This window comes from Aquarana catesbeiana, linkage group LG06 (assembly GCF_042186555.1).
Source record: "Aquarana catesbeiana isolate 2022-GZ linkage group LG06, ASM4218655v1, whole genome shotgun sequence".
Classification (NCBI taxonomy): domain Eukaryota; kingdom Metazoa; phylum Chordata; class Amphibia; order Anura; family Ranidae; genus Aquarana; species Aquarana catesbeiana.
Genome location: NC_133329.1, coordinates 100,458,658 through 100,475,967, shown reverse-complemented (window position 1 = coordinate 100,475,967; position 17,310 = coordinate 100,458,658). Strand labels below are relative to the sequence as shown.

The 17,310-nt window shown below is 43.5% G+C and overlaps 1 protein-coding gene across 2 annotated transcripts in view; it reads left to right on the top strand.

Moving 5' to 3' along the window:
* The window catches only part of PALB2 (partner and localizer of BRCA2), a 43,570-nt gene that overhangs the window by 4,406 nt on the left and 21,854 nt on the right, over positions 1–17,310 (top strand). For both annotated transcript variants that reach the window (XM_073636530.1, XM_073636529.1), the window contains exons 3-5: positions 2,551–2,610; positions 6,586–6,697; positions 13,882–15,336. In XM_073636530.1, coding sequence (XP_073492631.1) covers positions 2,551–2,610; positions 6,586–6,697; positions 13,882–15,336 — 1,627 coding nt within the window. The remainder of the gene's footprint in view (positions 1–2,550; positions 2,611–6,585; positions 6,698–13,881; positions 15,337–17,310) is intronic.

Here is a 17,310-nt window from a genome sequence, read left to right as displayed (position 1 = left end):
AGTAAATTTGTACTTTTCGGCCCGCCCCCCCCATGGGTAAACATCTACATCCTTGCTCCTAAGATTGTCTGTGTGACACATTACTGGATCTCACGCAGATTTTTATTCAAAACTGTCCCAACTGGGCCCTGTGACTGCTATGTATGTGCCTCATAGCCCCCACTTATACTTATGGATGGCACTGTACTTTGTTTTTAATATGAGTAGGGGTGCAACGGATCAAAAAACTCACGGTTCGGATCGTTCCTTGGATCAGGAGTCACGGATCGGATCATTTTCGGATCAACAAAAAAAAAAAATTTAATTGAATTTACAAAAACCTGTGAAAATTCCACCACCATATAGTCCCCACTCTAATATCCACAATCTCCGTCCCCACTGTAATATCCACGTCATCTCCGTCCCCACTGTAATAGCCACATCATCTCCATCCCCACTGTAATAGCCACATCATCTCCATCCCCACTGTAATATCCACGTCATCTCCCCCACTGTAATATCCACGTCATCTCCCCCACTGTAATATCCACGTCATCTCCGCCACTGTAATATCCACATCTCCCCCACTGTAATATCCACATCTCCCCCACTGTAATATCCACATCTCCCCCACTAATATCCACATCTCCCCCCACTGTAATATCCACATCTCTCCACATCTCCCCTACGATTGTCTGCTTGCTTGCAGTTGAGACGGGTGATGATGACGTCAGCACGCCGCTCACCTAGCCCGCCACTGCTCCGGAGCTAGGCCAAAGCCGCGGCCTTTCCTAAGGCCGAGGCAGCGGAGCGCTCCGCGAATCGTGGGTGTGCCGATCCGAACAGGTTGAACCGTTTGGATCACGGATCGGTGATGATCCGTTGCACCCCTAAATATGAGTACAGATCCATACATAGAAATAAATCGGGATTATGGTGAATGCTTAGCAGGCATAGGGCCCAGTGGGAACTGTTATGAAGTGAATACTGTGCGGGACCTGGAAGGGCTACACGGTGGCAATCACAGAGTGAAGCTACAGATAAATATTTACCCATCTACTGTGGGGAAGAGGGGGTCCAAAAAAGATATATTTTCCCTTTTTAAATGTATTAGAATCAGAAGCCATCCATTACCTTCGATGGAATGCATCTACTGTCTGCTCTTGAAGCAGTATACACAGGTTGTGATGTAGGGTGTAAATAAAGCTATACCCAGAGCCTTAGCTTTTACATTATCATTAACCTTGCTAACAATAGAGCCGCAGATGGGAAGGTACAAACAAAATCAGTCCAAGTTGATAGATGTCTTCCAGTCTGTTGTTTTTTGTGAGATTAGGATATTTTGGACATGTTTTAATACCTTGTGCCTGTTCACATGGAAATAAAACAAACCTGTTGCTTTGCCCTGCCTGGGCCAAAGACAAATTTGCTTTATGGAGTGTTTCTCAACCTTTTTTCAGTCAAGGCACCCTTTAAAATTATGGACAATCTTGAGGCATCCCATTCTAAATGTAAAAACTCTTCTAATAGTTTTACATAATGCAGCAACATCAATACACGTAGGACACGCAACGTTGGAGGTGATTTATTCTTCCAAAGCAAATACACTTTTGCAAACTGGTACTGATTAGTATTCCAATGTTTTTCTTCTCCCTCAGTTTTTCTCCATCACTCAGCTAATAAGACCCCCAAAACTGATGGCGAGAGGCAAGGAAGAGTCAACCAAAGATGATATGCAGGCAACTGGCATCCTCCTTATCAACTGATGATGTCATTGGTCTTTAGGAGGTTGGCAGCTAGAAGGTTGTAATGGTGTACAATGAAAACCTGTGACTTTGTGCAATTAAAAGGCAGGTTTCATCCACCCACCAGCTTGTATACAATTTTGGGACAATTTTTAGGCATTTTACCAAGGCACTCCTGAAGAAACCTCAAGGCACCCTGGTTGAAAAAGTCTGCTTTATGGTATCATTCACATGGCCATACCATATCTATGTGAAGGGCTGTCTCTAGCTGCCCAGGGTGAACAGGTGCAAGGGCGTGCAAGCAGCCTGTTAAAGTCAATGACAGGCATCCGGCTGCACGCACCTCCATATGCAACCCGGAGCGTACATCCATGTGGATCCTACTCAGAGATTAGAACGCAGTCTGTCTGCATCCTGATCCGTGTAATGGACCTGCACAGGTGTGCACTCTGAGATGCATGTGAAGGTCTGTGCAGCTGGCCACCTATCATTGATTTCAACAGGCTGCCTGCACGCCCCTGCACAGAACACTTGTGCATTCTAGGAGGCTGAAGACGGCCCTTCACAAGGCATCGCTACACCAATGTGAATGAGGGCTAAGGGTTGTAGATCTTGCAGGTGAACTAACTGTAGAAATATTGGAGCTGCCAGTGGGGGCTCTTCAGATCCTCTTCAAATTGCTTGGACAGGGACCATGGCCTGCTAATATCTATTGGGGAAGGAAGTATGTTGTCACCACTGTGGAGCTAGCTGGTGATTTTTTTTTTTAATGTTTAAATGTTTTTTTCTTTAATAACATCCTAAGTTTATGATTTTTGTGTTGCAGCTTAAGGAAAGGCTTGCCTTGCTGAAAAAAGAATACAAAAAAACGGTTAATCGTTTACAGGTACTTGTGATGTACTAATGTGTGCGTCTGAGAGCTTGGTACAGTTGTGCATTTGGTAGAGTTTATTAAGTGGTACATCTGAGAGTTCTGTCTAGAGTCTTGAATATTTAATTAGTAAAAAATGTAGTGCCACCCCCATAGGTGCTGCTGGTAACAGTAACAGCTGGTTCTTCCCAAATAGTACAGAGGCTACCTGTCCCCACAAGCACCAGTCCATACAGACCGGCTCCAATAACTCACTCTAGGGGGTAGCTTTTTGATATTTATTGGTTGAAAAATGTTAAATAGGGGGAGGGGGTTAGGGCATGGATACTCCAAAATCCTTACAGTAACAGGACAGTGTTCTCTAAGCTCCCATTCCACGATTCTGCTGAGGACAGGGGAATGGCTAGCACTCTGAGACCCTAAGAGATCCATCTCAGTCCATAGCTACCTCTGGCACTTACGGTATCTCACAAAAGTGAGTACACCCCTCACATTTTTGTAAATATTTTATTTGATCTTTTCATGTGACAATACTGAAGAAATTACACTTTGCTACAATGTAAAGTAGTGAGTGTACAGCTTGTACAACAGTGTAAAGAGGACTCCAGTGGCAACCTGTGAAGCTCTGGTGAACTCCATGCCCAAGAGGGTTAAGGGAGTGCTGGAAAACAATGGTGGCCACACAAAATATTGTCACTTTGGGCCCAATTTGGAGAATTGTGTACTCACTTTTTTTGCCAGCGTTTTAGACATTAATGGCCGTGTGTTGAGTTATTTTGAGGGGACAGCAAATTTACACTGTTGTACAAGCTGTACACTCACTATTTTACATTGTAGCAAAGTGTAATTTCTTTAGTATTGTCATATGAAAAGATATAATAAAATATTTACAAAAATGTGAGGGGTGTACTTTATATCCCAAAAGCACACAGTCACCAGGGATCACAATTCGGGGTCAGTACGCACAAGTTCCAGGACAGCTGCACACCTTCCTGCTTCCTCCAGACATGATCCAGTGAGGGAGACAATCCTTCTCCAGACCAGATCCCATATGGTGAACTCCTACAGGCAGCTCCTCAGAAGATCACTTCAGGTTCTCAGCTCTTTCTCAGCTGAAACCTCAAAGAACAGCTACACAGTCCACAGGCTGCCTCCTAGGACAGCAGCCTCAGAGGCTTTGGAACCCTCCCTGAGGAGGAAAGAACAATCTGTGCAGGGCTCAAAACAATTTATTACATCCCCAGCCACCTTCTGGACATTCCTCTCCAGGGATTGGCTAGGGCACGATAAATATTTAGGCTGGTCATTTGAATCCCTTTCCCTATGCTTCCCCCAGCCGAAGGCAGGGGGAAGCAATCAAACTCCTAGCCTGTGAAATTCTTAACAGCCCAAAACAATCAATCACTGCTCTTCTTACTATGGAAGGAGTCAAAAACTAAATTTGCCTAGTATCCTACGTTAGGAGGATGCTACTGCGCATTAAAAATATTGTTCTCATCTGATATGTTAACTGCCAGGGAACACCGTAAGATCAATCTGTTCTTTGATTATGCCATGCAAAGTAACAGGTTCACTGAAGCCGGCCTTTGCAGCAAATTATACTTTAAAATCCTTTTCTATCCTGCAACCTTGCCTAAACTTCAGTTTGATCCTAGTTGAAGCTTCCACAGGGGTGAGGATCCTTTCCCCGCCCTAACCCCTCGTAAAGGCTTTAGTGCCTAAACATCCAATCCATCGGTACTGTCACATGAGAGGAGGGGAGTGAGTCACTTGCTTTCCTTTACATGGAAAAGTACAGTACTTTGTGGATCATCCATCAGAATGGTTGAATGGATAGATGGTTCAACCAACCTGCAGGAAACCAGAGGTTGTTCTGTGGAGTAAGTCCCATCTGGTGCCCTGGCATTGTCCTGAAGATGGCTGGGTGGGCCTAGACCCAGTCCTTAGAAGTATGGCCCCCTTTTACAGCTCCTAGAAAGATAGGGCAAAGTACTATACGTACTTTGTACCCCAAGGTACTGGAATATGAAATAATATGAGGTGAACCTGTTGTTTTGCCCTGCATAAGTTGACAAAAATATGATACTATTTGCAGGCAAAATGCTGGTTACATCTAGGGGTAGAAGAATGCAATTTAACACTTACCTTACTCCTCACTCCAGCAAACTCCCTCCATCTGTTCGACCGTCTCCCTGCAGCTTCCTCTCTAAGCCCTCTGGCCAACGGTTGCATCAAGTACAAGGCTGGACCAATAGTTCTGCATTGTACGTGAGGCTGCAGAGGGCCTGCCAACAACACTTAGAAGAGGAGAGCGGCTGGAGCGAGCATCCAGGTCAGTAATACAACCTCTTCCACTACTCTCTAGACTTAACAAGCAGTTAAGCCTTGTAGTGTGGGGGGTGGCCCACTGCAAGTTTTTTTTCCATCCTGGAGTTTGGCTTTAAGGCTTAACGGCTTCTTACATTTGTTATGTGAATATAAACTCTCTCTATTGATGCCTGTCCTCTGTGTGATTGATTGCATTCAGGAAAACTTGAATAGCAAACATCCGCCACTGGGACTTACAGCTCTGATAAGTCATTTTGTTCTCCATTTTGTCCATTCAAAAAATGTCTTTATATTTTTTTTCCATTAATACAACAATACAAGGTGTTCTGTGAATGAAGAAGGTGCAAATGAATGCCACACTCTTGCCTTGTCCAATTACAGAATGCCTTGTGGAGAGTAAGAGACCAGCTATTGGAGCTAAAGAAAACAAATGTATAGATGCTACAACCTTTCCACATAATAGCTCTGTCTAGTGCAAAGACCTTGAGGCTGCTGACACCTCCAACGTACCAGAGTAAGGAAAGGGATGGACTAGGGACTACTGTCCAAAACGCGTAGGCTGTTTTACAGCATTGTACATGTTTACTTAACAAAGCAATACTTTTTTTTGGATGTCATCCAGAGTGCTGACCATCCCTTTCCTTACTTAGCTATCAGAGCTGTACTGCAGCCAGAACTGTAAGTCTCAGCACCAGATGATCATCACTTACAGTACTATAAAGGCTGAATAAAAGTAAGAGTTTTCCCAAATGAAACAGCAGCTGCACATGGGGCATTCATCAATAGGAGTAGTTTATATTTACACCAGTAAATGTAAACAAAAAAAAATTCTGGAGTTCAGATTCATTGTATTTCATTTAGTTCTAATATTTTAATAATTTTGAATCTCACTTTTTGTTAATTTTCCCCAATCCTTTGCGTAGCAGAAATCAGATGTATGAGGTCCATCATCTTAAGCCTGCCAGGCTGCATTATATAGAACTACTTAGTCAAGCCAACATGATTTCAGGCCCTGGGAGCTGGAGATGAAGCAGCTGAGGTAGCTCACATGAATGATGAGCATAGGGAGGACCTTATCAATGTGATGTTACATAATGCAGTAGTGAATAATGGTATCTGTTTAAGCTGCCTCCTTTTTTTTTTTTTTTTTTAGTTTGTATGTTTATGAATATGTTGTTATTATTTGTGGCTAAATACTCGTTTTGTTGATTGGAGAATATATGTAAGAAAAAGATAGAAAAATTCAGAATTTGCTGTGGATAGACCATATGTATGGTATTCGAAATAAGGAATTTATGTACAAACTGTATAAGTGATAAGTACTATATCCAATAATATATTCTGGTTTGTAATGTTTTTAATTTTTCTAAAAAAAAAAAAGCTGCCTGACATAGATGTTCGGGTCACGTATCTGGCTGAACACAATTACAAATATTCAGGCAGGTAAATACCTTTAAATATGTATTTCACTTATGAACAGTTTTGTTGGAGATCAGCTTTACACAAAGTCAGTTCTCATAATGTCAGAAAGATTTAAATACTGATCCACTAATGTTATCAGTCTCATGCATAAACCAATTTGTTTTTAAAGACTATTGCAGGCTTTCTCTGTTTGCTAAATTTATACTCTTAGATAGTAATTGGAATTTGTGTTCTTGGCAGAAATCTGAGAGAGCTGAAAGGGTGAAGACTTATGTCAAGAGAACCATTGAAGAACAGAACCGACTGCTGAGTCAGGAATACACTGGGCAGGATAGTGTGCTGCTGTCAGCAGGTTGTCCACTTTTTGCTTGATTAAATTATATATTTTTTGGCTGTTAATCAACAAAACACTTAGCATGACTGTGAACCAATTGAAGACAAAGTCCTTTTTTGACACTTTTTGTTTATATGAGAAAATATTTATATATATATTTTTTTTTGCTAGAAAATTACTTTGAACCCTGAAACATTATATATTATTATATAATAATATAAGCACAGACCCTACAGATTAAAATGGTGGGTGTTGCAATTTTTTTTTTCCACAAAGTATTTGCGCAGCGATTTTTGGAAATGCAATTTTTTGGGGGAAAAAAACACTTTTTTGAATTATAATGCACAAAAACACACTATATTGCCCAAATGTTTGGTAAATTATAAAAGATGATCTTATGCCGAGTACATGGATACCAAACATGACATGCGTTAAAATTACTCATACATTTTTAAAAACATTTAAAAGCCTTTACAGATTACCACTTTAGATTTACAGAGTAGGTCTACTGCTAGAATTACTGCCCTTGATCTGTCGTTCGCGGTGATACTTCACATGCATGTTGCAATTGCTGTTTACATACGACACAAGACCGATGCTTTCACCTTTGCGTGTAAGCACGGGGGGGGACAGAGGTGCTTTAATTTTTTTTTTTATTTATGTTGCTTTTTTATTTTATTTTTACACTGTCCCTTTTCATTTTTTTTTTTGTTTGTTATCATTTTTATTGTTATCACAGGGAATGTAAATATCCCGTATGAGTAATAGGTAGTGACAGGTACTCATATTTTTTTTTTTTTTTTTTTAAATGTGGGGTCTATTAGACTCTAGATCTCTCCTCAGCCCTTAAAGCATCTGCCCACACCAAGATCGGCGTGATAAGATGCTTTCCCAGTTTCCCAATGGTGCCGTTTATATCTGGGGAAACTGAAGTCATGAAATGCTCGTAACTTCCGGTTTCTTAGGCTATAGAGATGATTGGAGCCATTGGATTGGTGTCTGTTCAGCTCTGTGGTCAGCTGGTGGAACCGTCGGCTGCATTCTCAGGTTCCCCAGTGGGACAGGAGAGCCCAAGAAAACCATAGAAGACGGCGGGGGGGGGGGGGGGCGGCTGTTCCCTCCCACTGCGTGTAAAGGCAGTCTAGCGCCTAATTAGCTGCTAGGATTGCTTTTACATGAAAGCCGACCACTGACTGAAAAAAAACGATACCAAGATGATACCTAAACCTGAAGGTATCATTCTGGTATTACCAGTCAAAGTCCAGCAACATACCAGTACGTCGCTGGTCCTTGTTGGGCATATATTGTAATGCCTATATTGCAGCCTGTGGGCTGAACGAAAAAAAAAAAGAACCTAACAGATTTCTCCATTCACATAGATTGATCAGTGGTATGCCCACCATTAGAATACTGCCTGCAGTCACCCACTTCTAATGATGGGCATACAATAAATATAAAAATATATGCGAAAGCATAGGGGCGATCCTCCCCTATGTGCACCCCTGCCCCTATGCTTCAGCATATATGCCCTTTTTTTAACTGGTGGTGAAATCACCTTCTACAGCGATGGGGTCACGGATTTACGTATCCCGAGAGCAAACCCAGTTGCTGTCAAAATAAATAAATCCGCGCTGCAGCTGAATGGCGCACCTGCAAAGCAAACAATGGTAACAATAAATCACAGTATCAATAAAATATTAACTCAATAAAACAACTTTTTTTTTAATTGCAATCTGTGCTAAAAAAAAGAGAGTAAAAAATATATGCCGAAGCATAGGGGCAATCCCCACTAATGTCCACCCCTGCCCCTATGCTTCATCATATATGCTCTTTTTCTCCTACAGCGCTGGAGTCACGGATTTACGTATCATGAGAGCAAACCCTGTTGCTGTCAAAATAAATAAATCCTGTTGCAGCTGAATGGCATACCTGCAAAGCAAACAATGGTTAACAGTACAGTATAACAGTAGAATGACATACCTACAAAGCAAACACAATAAAAGACAGTAACAATAAAACATTACAGTATAGCATAGAATACTGTAAAACAGAGCAGAACAATAGAGAGAGAACAGTAATAAAATGACAACTGGGGGCGTGGCTAAGCAATGGCAGCGTGAGGACGCTTTGAGAAGGAGCTCCATACCCACCTCGGCAAAGTGAGGGATTTTCTGGGTACCAACCTGCCTGCTCCATGTCCAAACACTGCTTACAAAAGGGAGATCGCAGAGGACACACGACGGCGGACATTCAAAGTTTATTTTTGGCTGCAGTTTACCGCACCCGCTCAGTTTCCAGGAACAGCATGGCGCCGGCATCCACTCCTGGAAAAGGAGTGGCTCCTACGGCTTCTCAGCCTCAAGTAGGTCACTCTCTCCCCTGCTCACAAACTCCTGTCAGGGCTGAGTCTTCCCCTGCCAGCAGTCTGTCGGGGTTCCCGGAGCTGCTGTGGGATGAACCGCCTGCCAGCCCAGGGAGTTTGAGTGACCATGCTGTGTGTTCGGAGCGGGGAACAGCCATGACACCTGCCACGTGTTCCATCCTCTCCCCTGCTCAAATGTCGGTCCTCCTGCTCTCCCTACCAACAAGGCAGGACATGGAAAATATTGTCACCAGGCTTGAATCCTCTCTCAGACAGGACATGACTGAAGTGAAACAGTCAATACATTGTCCACAGAAAGGGACTCAATTCTGCACAGACACTTGAAACCCTACATAATCACCAAGCAACTGCCCTTAACTGTATCCGCTTACAACATGACGACTTGGAAAAACCGCCATAGGCGGAATAACATTAAAATTCGGGGGCTTCCTGAGGCTACTGGGTCGGCAGATCTAAGAGACACTGTCACTGGGATATTCAGTGATCTCCTGAGCAAACTGACATCCTCCCCTCTAGAGAGAATTCGAGCGATGCCATCCTAGTTTTAACATGTGCGGCTTAAGTTCACCTTTTCAGAAAAAAATTAAAAGGTAAAGTAACGCCCTACATTCTACCGACTCCCTCCCCAGTCCCCGTTGTACTTGCCTAGATGGGTGATGAGCTGTCAGTTGCTGCACAGTTGGTGTAGCAGAAATGCCCACTCTTCTCCCCCTTTTTTCTGCAAGGCTTCCAGGACTGATCAGAGATATTATGATTGGTCAGTGCCAGCACAAAAAAAATGCTCTGATCCATCCTGGAAGCACTGCAGAAAGGGGGAGAAGAGCAGGGATTTTTCCATCCCTGAACCAGTATACCTGCTGCATGGGCACTGACAGCGCACCCACAGAGGTAAGTACAGCAGGGACCAGGGGGATGGGGAGGGTATAGGGTGTTTGTTCACCTTTTTTAAGAGGAGGTGTGGTCTTGAAAACAAGTCACGTATCTGCTACTTTTTAATGCAGGGCTCAAAAAAGTTTTTTGTTTTTCTATATGACCTATTTTTTTATACACAGTACTGTACTGTACAGTTCTTGCTTCTGACCTTCATATTATGGCTGTTCCCTGTAGAGGCATGGAGGTCAGAGGAAGAAACTAGTGAGAGCTGCAGGTGGCCCAGGAGAGCAGTGCTTTAAGAAGTGTCAGTTTTGTTGTGGACTTCAGTCAGGCCAGGACATAGAGCACATCGGCGTTTGTTTGGTGGGCCGGCGCTGCCGGGCCGCATGACCATGTGGGGCCCTAAAGTAGCTGAGGTAGCTGGACTGCTCCTTAAGCCCACGCCACTCACCTGGCTGGCCGCCCATTTAAATGTATCGCCACAAGATGGCGTTGTGGACACAGGTGCCTAAATATATTGCAAAATGTATTCAAAAGAAGGAATCATGGACTTTAGAGGCACATCTGAAGCGTTGAAATACAAAATGAACTTTTATTAATCTTTAAAATTCACATTATTGACATGACATGTTAAAAACAAAACATGGTGTTTGATCTAAATGACACTCACACCACCTAACACAACCAACTATTACCACAGTGGAACAGATCGATCAATAGTGATTCAAAATGAGGTGATGTTAAATAGAAGGAGCAGCTGATTGGAGGTAAAAACGTAGTGAAGAAAACTCTACATGTTACATGTCCTTAAGCGCTTCTTCAGGAACTTGTATAAAATGCTCCTATCCCCTCTGTATTAGAACAATAAAAAGTTCCCATGTGCCTGTGTTGTATCATAAATATGTACTGATAACACACCTTCTTCTTAGGATCAGTTGCCTTTTCTCTCCTCTGCCAGCTGAGAGTTCGGGGGGGGGGGCTAAGCACTGCCACTGACCTCAGCGTTGGAGGAGAGGAGAGACAGAGCCGAGGAGTCATGCGATCGCAGGGAGCCGATGTGTTAGCTTGTACAGATAAGCATATTTATGATAAAGCACAGACACAGGAGAACTTCTTGTCCTAATACAGAGGGGATAGGAGCTTTTCAGGTTGAAGCGGAGTTCCCCCCATATAAAAGTCAGCAGCTACAAAAAGTGTAGCTGCTGACTTTTATTAATCAGACACTTACCTGTCCCACAGTCCAAAGAAACTGTGATTGCCCGGGCAATCATCTAGGACCACTGACGTGTCCCAGATGATTGCCGAGAGGGAGGGGGGAGAGGTGAACTTGCTTCCGGCGCTGCGGTGCCTCGGGAGGAAGTGGGAGCTGGATCCCTCTAAAAAGAGGGTATCCGCTCCCCCCCCAAAAAAAAATATCACATGCCAAATGTGACATGTCAGGGGGTCACCTTCACTTAAAGCAGAAGTTCCATTTTTGGGTTGAATTCCGCTTTAAGTATGAGAGCCTAGCAGACCATCAGAAACAAGGCTACGTGTTGACAGGGAGGGGGAGGGGGAGCTGAAGACAGGCACAGAGGAGAATAGGAGAGCTGCGTGTGATGCAGACATGCACAGACTACGATCTTGTGGCTTAGCAGACAGCTTAGCAGATATGGTAATCGTGGTCAGAACTCAGGTGGGGAGTCAGGACATGGCATTATCAAACAGCTATTGTAGGAGATAAACAGGGGGATAATTTAAAAAGCAAAAGCACCATGCTGCTAATTGCACATTAAAGGGACAGGAACAGCATTTTTTTTTTTTGGGTTAACAAACACTTTAAGCAATATAGAGCTCGAAAGGTCCTTATAACTTGTGGGGGACAGGGGTAATAACCATATCCTCAACAGCCAAACTAGGGAACTTTGAACCAGGCACTAGTATGAGTTACATGCCGTACAGTGCCATCACATGCCGTACAGTGCCATTCATTGCTGTACGGTAATGGGGATGATGGGACTGTATAGGAGTACACTGACAGAGGGATGATTTGTATGTACAATAAAGGAGACTCTGGGAACATTTCGGGGGTCACTTTAGATGTGGGGGAGTTGTCAGTCTCCCCTCCTATGTACAGTACACAGGTATGCTCTCTACACATAGCACAGGGCACAGGTCACTATGCTCCTCACCATGTCTCCTCTTCTGATATAACACAGTGCTGTGTGTAGAGAGATTACCTGTGTTCATTTCTGGACATGAGAAGTGACTCTCCTGATCCCCCCATTGGCTGGAGGAGATGCTGATACAGACTTTGAATGAGTGATGGGGGGGATTTGGAGGACACTGGAACATAAAAGCCCAGGGGAGAGGAGAGCTCGCAGATAACAGCCAGGGAAAGGTGAGGACTTCACTAGTACCACGCTGTCTCTGCTTCCGGGTTTTAGCTGGGGACACGTTGCCATGGAAACAGAGGCATGTGAAGAACATGCTCGTTCTAGATAGCTGCCTGGGTGTGCACCTCTTCACCAGGCACACCCACATGTCCTCCAGAGGGAGGGAGTGAAGGAGTGGCTGGATTGTGGAGATATTTCCACCCCCTGGAAACTTTAGAACTGAGAAAGAACCGTTAGAGGCTGATTCTGGGATCTTCAAAAGACTATTCTGTAAAAACTAAAGGACTGGGGAAAGAAAGAAAAACAATGCAGGTATGGGGGTAGCATGTACTACCTATTTTCGCAATCCCAAACTCCTCTTTTAAGGCCAGAGCCGGTAAATGTAACAAACACCCACCGTCCGTATCTCTCCAGACAGTTTGGCTATTGAGGATATGGTTATTACCCCATGTCACACAAGTTATATTCCTTTCAAGCTCTGTATTGCTTAAGACATGAGGAACAGTTGATTGGTGGATGATCCCACCAGGTTTGCGTATATTGTTTCATATTGGGTTTAGCAGTCTGGGCCAGGGGGGCAGAAACTACCCAGCTGCCCATGACTGTGAAGAGGAAGGAGCTCCAATGGATTCCATCTCCTGATGCTGCCTGCCAGACCAGAGAGAAAGTGAGTGTCCCTGCAGCCCTCCTGTGCCCCTGGATAGGAGGACCAGTGGGGCAGCTGCATATAGAGCAATTAAACATTCCATATTCCTCCTGCAGCTGCTGAATGTCTACTTCTCCTCCTCTCCCTCCCGCAGGCATTCAGCGACTGCAGGAGGAAAATGGAAAGATCAGTTGCTCTATATGCAGCCGCCCAACTGCTCCCTCTATCAACTTCTTTTGCTGCCTCCCCCCGTTCCCCCTGGCCTGGGCCTATTTTTTTTGTCCCAGTCCGCGCCTGACTTCAGTAGAAGACTTTTGAAGATTGGAGTGGTGTTTGGCAGCTTGGGGCACAGGAAAGGTAAGTATGTATTTTCTTTTACAGGTATGTCTTTGTCTAAGTTCATAATTATTGGAAGGCCACTTTGAAGTAAAGGTGTGCTTTGCCCTTTCAGCATAAAGCAACAGGTTCCTTTTAATGTCCCTTTCCCCAACAGTACATGCAATTTATTTCTTTGCTGTTCATTTTTTGCTCCCTTTCCACTGCATTCAGCTACCATGAGTGAAGAAAAATACCCAGTACTTCTTGATACAAAGGATCATAAACCTGGCTCCCCTTTCCTGCATATGGCAGTGCTGGTGATTTGCCAGTGTTGCCACATGGGGGCAGGGAGAGGGTCTTCAGCACAGTGTAAGCTCTAAATGCTGTTAACCAGCTCAGCAGAGCAGAAGGGGAGTGAAGGAAAGGGGAGTGTGTTCTACTGACGAGGGTGGCGTTAAAGCTAACCTGTTGCTTTGCAGGAGTGCTATAAGACAGGCTCTGTCCATGTGCCACATTTTTTTTTTCAAACTGTAATTTATCTGCTTTAGAAAATGCAGTCAATGGTCAGTGGTAGGTTTTGCTTCTAACTGTTTGCGTTGTTTTGCAGGCCCAGAAAACTGTACCAGCAATGCTTCAGGAGACTTTGGGGAATCGCACAAAATTTTTGAAACCCCTTCAGCAGACAAGGAGAGAAAGCCATGCGTCTCCTTTAATTTGGAGCCTGAAATTGTCAACAGTGACAGCAGGACCCCTTCTTGCTCTGGCGGTGAGAGCAGTGGGCAGGAAGCTGAAGGAAACAGAGCTCATCAATCTAGCCAAATTTCCAGAAGTCGGCTGAGGTTAAGCCGAACAGCAAGAAGAGTTTGTTTTTCTGAATCGCCGTCCCCGAGTGTATGTCGTATCAGCAGTATTGTTAATGTCCTAGATAAAAGCCTGTCGCCAGTGTTTAAGAAGCATCCTTCAGATGGTGCTCCTCTGAGACCAGACAATCCCGCTGCTAGCTATTGTTCAGAGGATTCAAAGCCTAAAGAAAATTCACATGAGATTGCTGGTCCTTCTAGTACCACGTTGCTCCGACTGGGGACAGCAGATAACTCACCGGGTGAAGTTAGGAGTAATTTTGAATCTCTGCATTCAGTTGATGAAATCGCTACACCTAATGAACAACTTTTTGTGAAAAACTCATTCGTTAAGTCAGAAACCAAAGAGGAGCAACCACTACCCACATCACAATCTTTAGATGTAGAAGTGACATGCATTTCCTCTTGTGGCCCTTTGGACACACCACCACGAGCACTTGAATTTGAAAATCACACAGATCTGAAGAGAACTTCTCAGGTCAGTCCTTCCTTCTCTTCTGAAAACCAGCCTCCACTAAACCTTAAAGCCCACACTGAAAGTACCGTGGTCAAGGAGGACCATAACCCGCTCAGTTCCTGCACCCTGGTGGAGGGGCTGTTATTCCCAGTAGAATATTATGTCAGGACAACACGCCGCATGACCAGCTGCCAGAGGAAAGTTGATCTTGAAGCAGTGATAAGCAGCCACCTTCTCACAGGAAGGAAAGGATCAAGAGGAAGGTCACGGCGAAACAGCACATCTTTATCCACACCAGTTAACCAGAGTGATAGACTTTCTAATTCCCTGACTCCTTCAAGCCATCCTTCTGTAAGTAACAGTGCTGGAGAGGGTACACGATCCAGGCGTGGAAGGGGTCGAAAGTCCTGTCCTGCTGCACTCTCCTCAGGTCTAAAAGATGTATCTGTACAGCTTAGGTTTGATGCTGAAAACAGCCAAGCATTGAGTGGCTCGCAGAGTGAGAAAGAAAACTGTGAGGAGGCCATGGCAAGCAACGAGTCACATGGTGCTGTGAAGTGTCTTACTAATATAAGGGATGGTTCCCAGATAAAAGAAGTGGACAGATTTATGACATTGCTGTCTGATAAGAAGGCATACAGTCTTAGATCTCGGGACACTGTTTTCAATGTAAGCACATCAGCTGGCTATAAAGATGGAAAGCTTTATAATTTTGGAAGCTCAAAGGAAGCCAGTGAACTGACAGGTAATTTGAATGATTGGAGATCTTGTGTGTACATATGTGAGGATGGATCATAACTTGTAGAATAAAAAAGTACAGATGGAAGTTGCTTACCAGGTTCACGGAATATAGTATAATATATATATATATACAGTTGTGCTCATAAGGTTACATACCCTGGCAGAATTTATGATTTCTTGGCCATTATTCAGAGAATATGAATGATAACACAAAAACTTTTCTTTTACTTATGGTAAGTGTTTGGCTGAAGCCATTTATTATCAATCAACTGTGTTTACTCTTTTTAAATCATAATGGCAACAGAAACTACCCAAATTACCCTGATCAAAAGTTTACATATCCCATTTCTTAATACCATGTATTGCCCCCTTTAACATCAATGACAGCTTGAAGTCTTTTGTGGTATTTGTGGATGAGGCTCTTTATCTTCTCAGATGGTAAAGCTGCCCATTCCTCTTGGCAAAAAGCCTCCAGTTTCTGAAAAATTCTTGGGCAGTCTTGCATGAACCTCACGTTTTGAGATCTCCCCAGAGTGGCTAAATGATATTGAGGTCAGGAGGCTGAGATGGCCACTCCAGAACCTTCACTTTATTCTGCTGTAGCCAATAACAGATCGACTTGGCCTTGTGTTTTGGATCATTGTCATGTTGGAATGTCCAAGTATGTCCCATGCGCAGCTTCCTGGCTGATGAATGCAAATGTTCCTCCAGTATTTTTTGATAACATACTGCATTCATCTTGCCAAAACATCAGCGATCCAGCTCCGTACCTTTCATCATAGGCTTTGTTGACTCCTCTCCAAATGTAGCGTTTATGGTTGTGGCCAAAAAGCTCAATTTTTGTGTCATCACTTCAAATGACTTTGTGCCAGAAGGTTTGAGGCTTGTCTCTGTGCTGTTTGGCGTATTGTGATATGGCGTACTGCCATAAAGTAAGATACTTTATGGCATTTGTGTTATAATCGCTTTCTTCTGGCGACTCGACCATGCAGCCCATCTTTCTTCAAGTGCCTCCTTATTGTGCACCTTGAAACAGCCACACCACATGTTTTCAGAGTCCTGTATTTCACCTGAAGTTATTTGTGGGATTTTCTTTGCATCCCAAACAATTTTCCTGGCAGTTGTGGCTGAAATTTTAGTTGGTCTACCTGACCGGGGTTTGGTTTCAACAGAACCCCTCATTTTCCACTTCTTGATTAGAGTTTGAACACTGCTGATTGGCATTCTCAATTCCTTGGATATCTTTTTACATCTCTTTCCTGTTTTATACAGTTCAACTACCTTTTCCTGCAGATCCTTTGACAATTCTTTTGCTTTCCCCATTACTCAGAATCCAGAAACCTCAGTGCAGCACTGGATGAAAGATGCAAGGGTCTGTCAGGAGTCCAGAAACTCATTGACCTTTTATACACACACACACTAATTACAAGCAAATGGATCACAGGTGAGGATGGTTAAATTTAATAGCCATTCAAACCCCTTTGTGTCAACTGTGTGCATGTTTTTAGACCAAAATCGCTAGGGTATGTAAACTTTTGATCAGGGTCATTTGGGTAGTTTCTGTTGCCTTTATGATTTAAAAAGAGTAAACACTGTTGATTGATAATAAATGGCTTCAGCCAAACACCAATCATGAGTGAAAGAAATTGTTTTTGTGTTATCATTCATATTCCCTGAAAAATGGCCAAGAGATCATAAATTCTGCCAGGGTATGTAAACTTATGAGCGCAACTGTATATATACTGTATTTATCATGTTATAAAATATAAGATAAACTGCCATCTATCCCCACAGTCCTGCAGATGTCAGATACTGATCTGCCTAATCAGTAAGTGTGTAGTATACTGAAAAAGATTTCTGAAAGCTCCAAGAAGACTTCGGAAATGCTAGCACACTAAAAATGCTATAGGTTTCTGGCAAGTGATTGACATGTTTGTGCGTACCGAGTCTTACAGTGATCTGTTTGGAATCCTTAGAT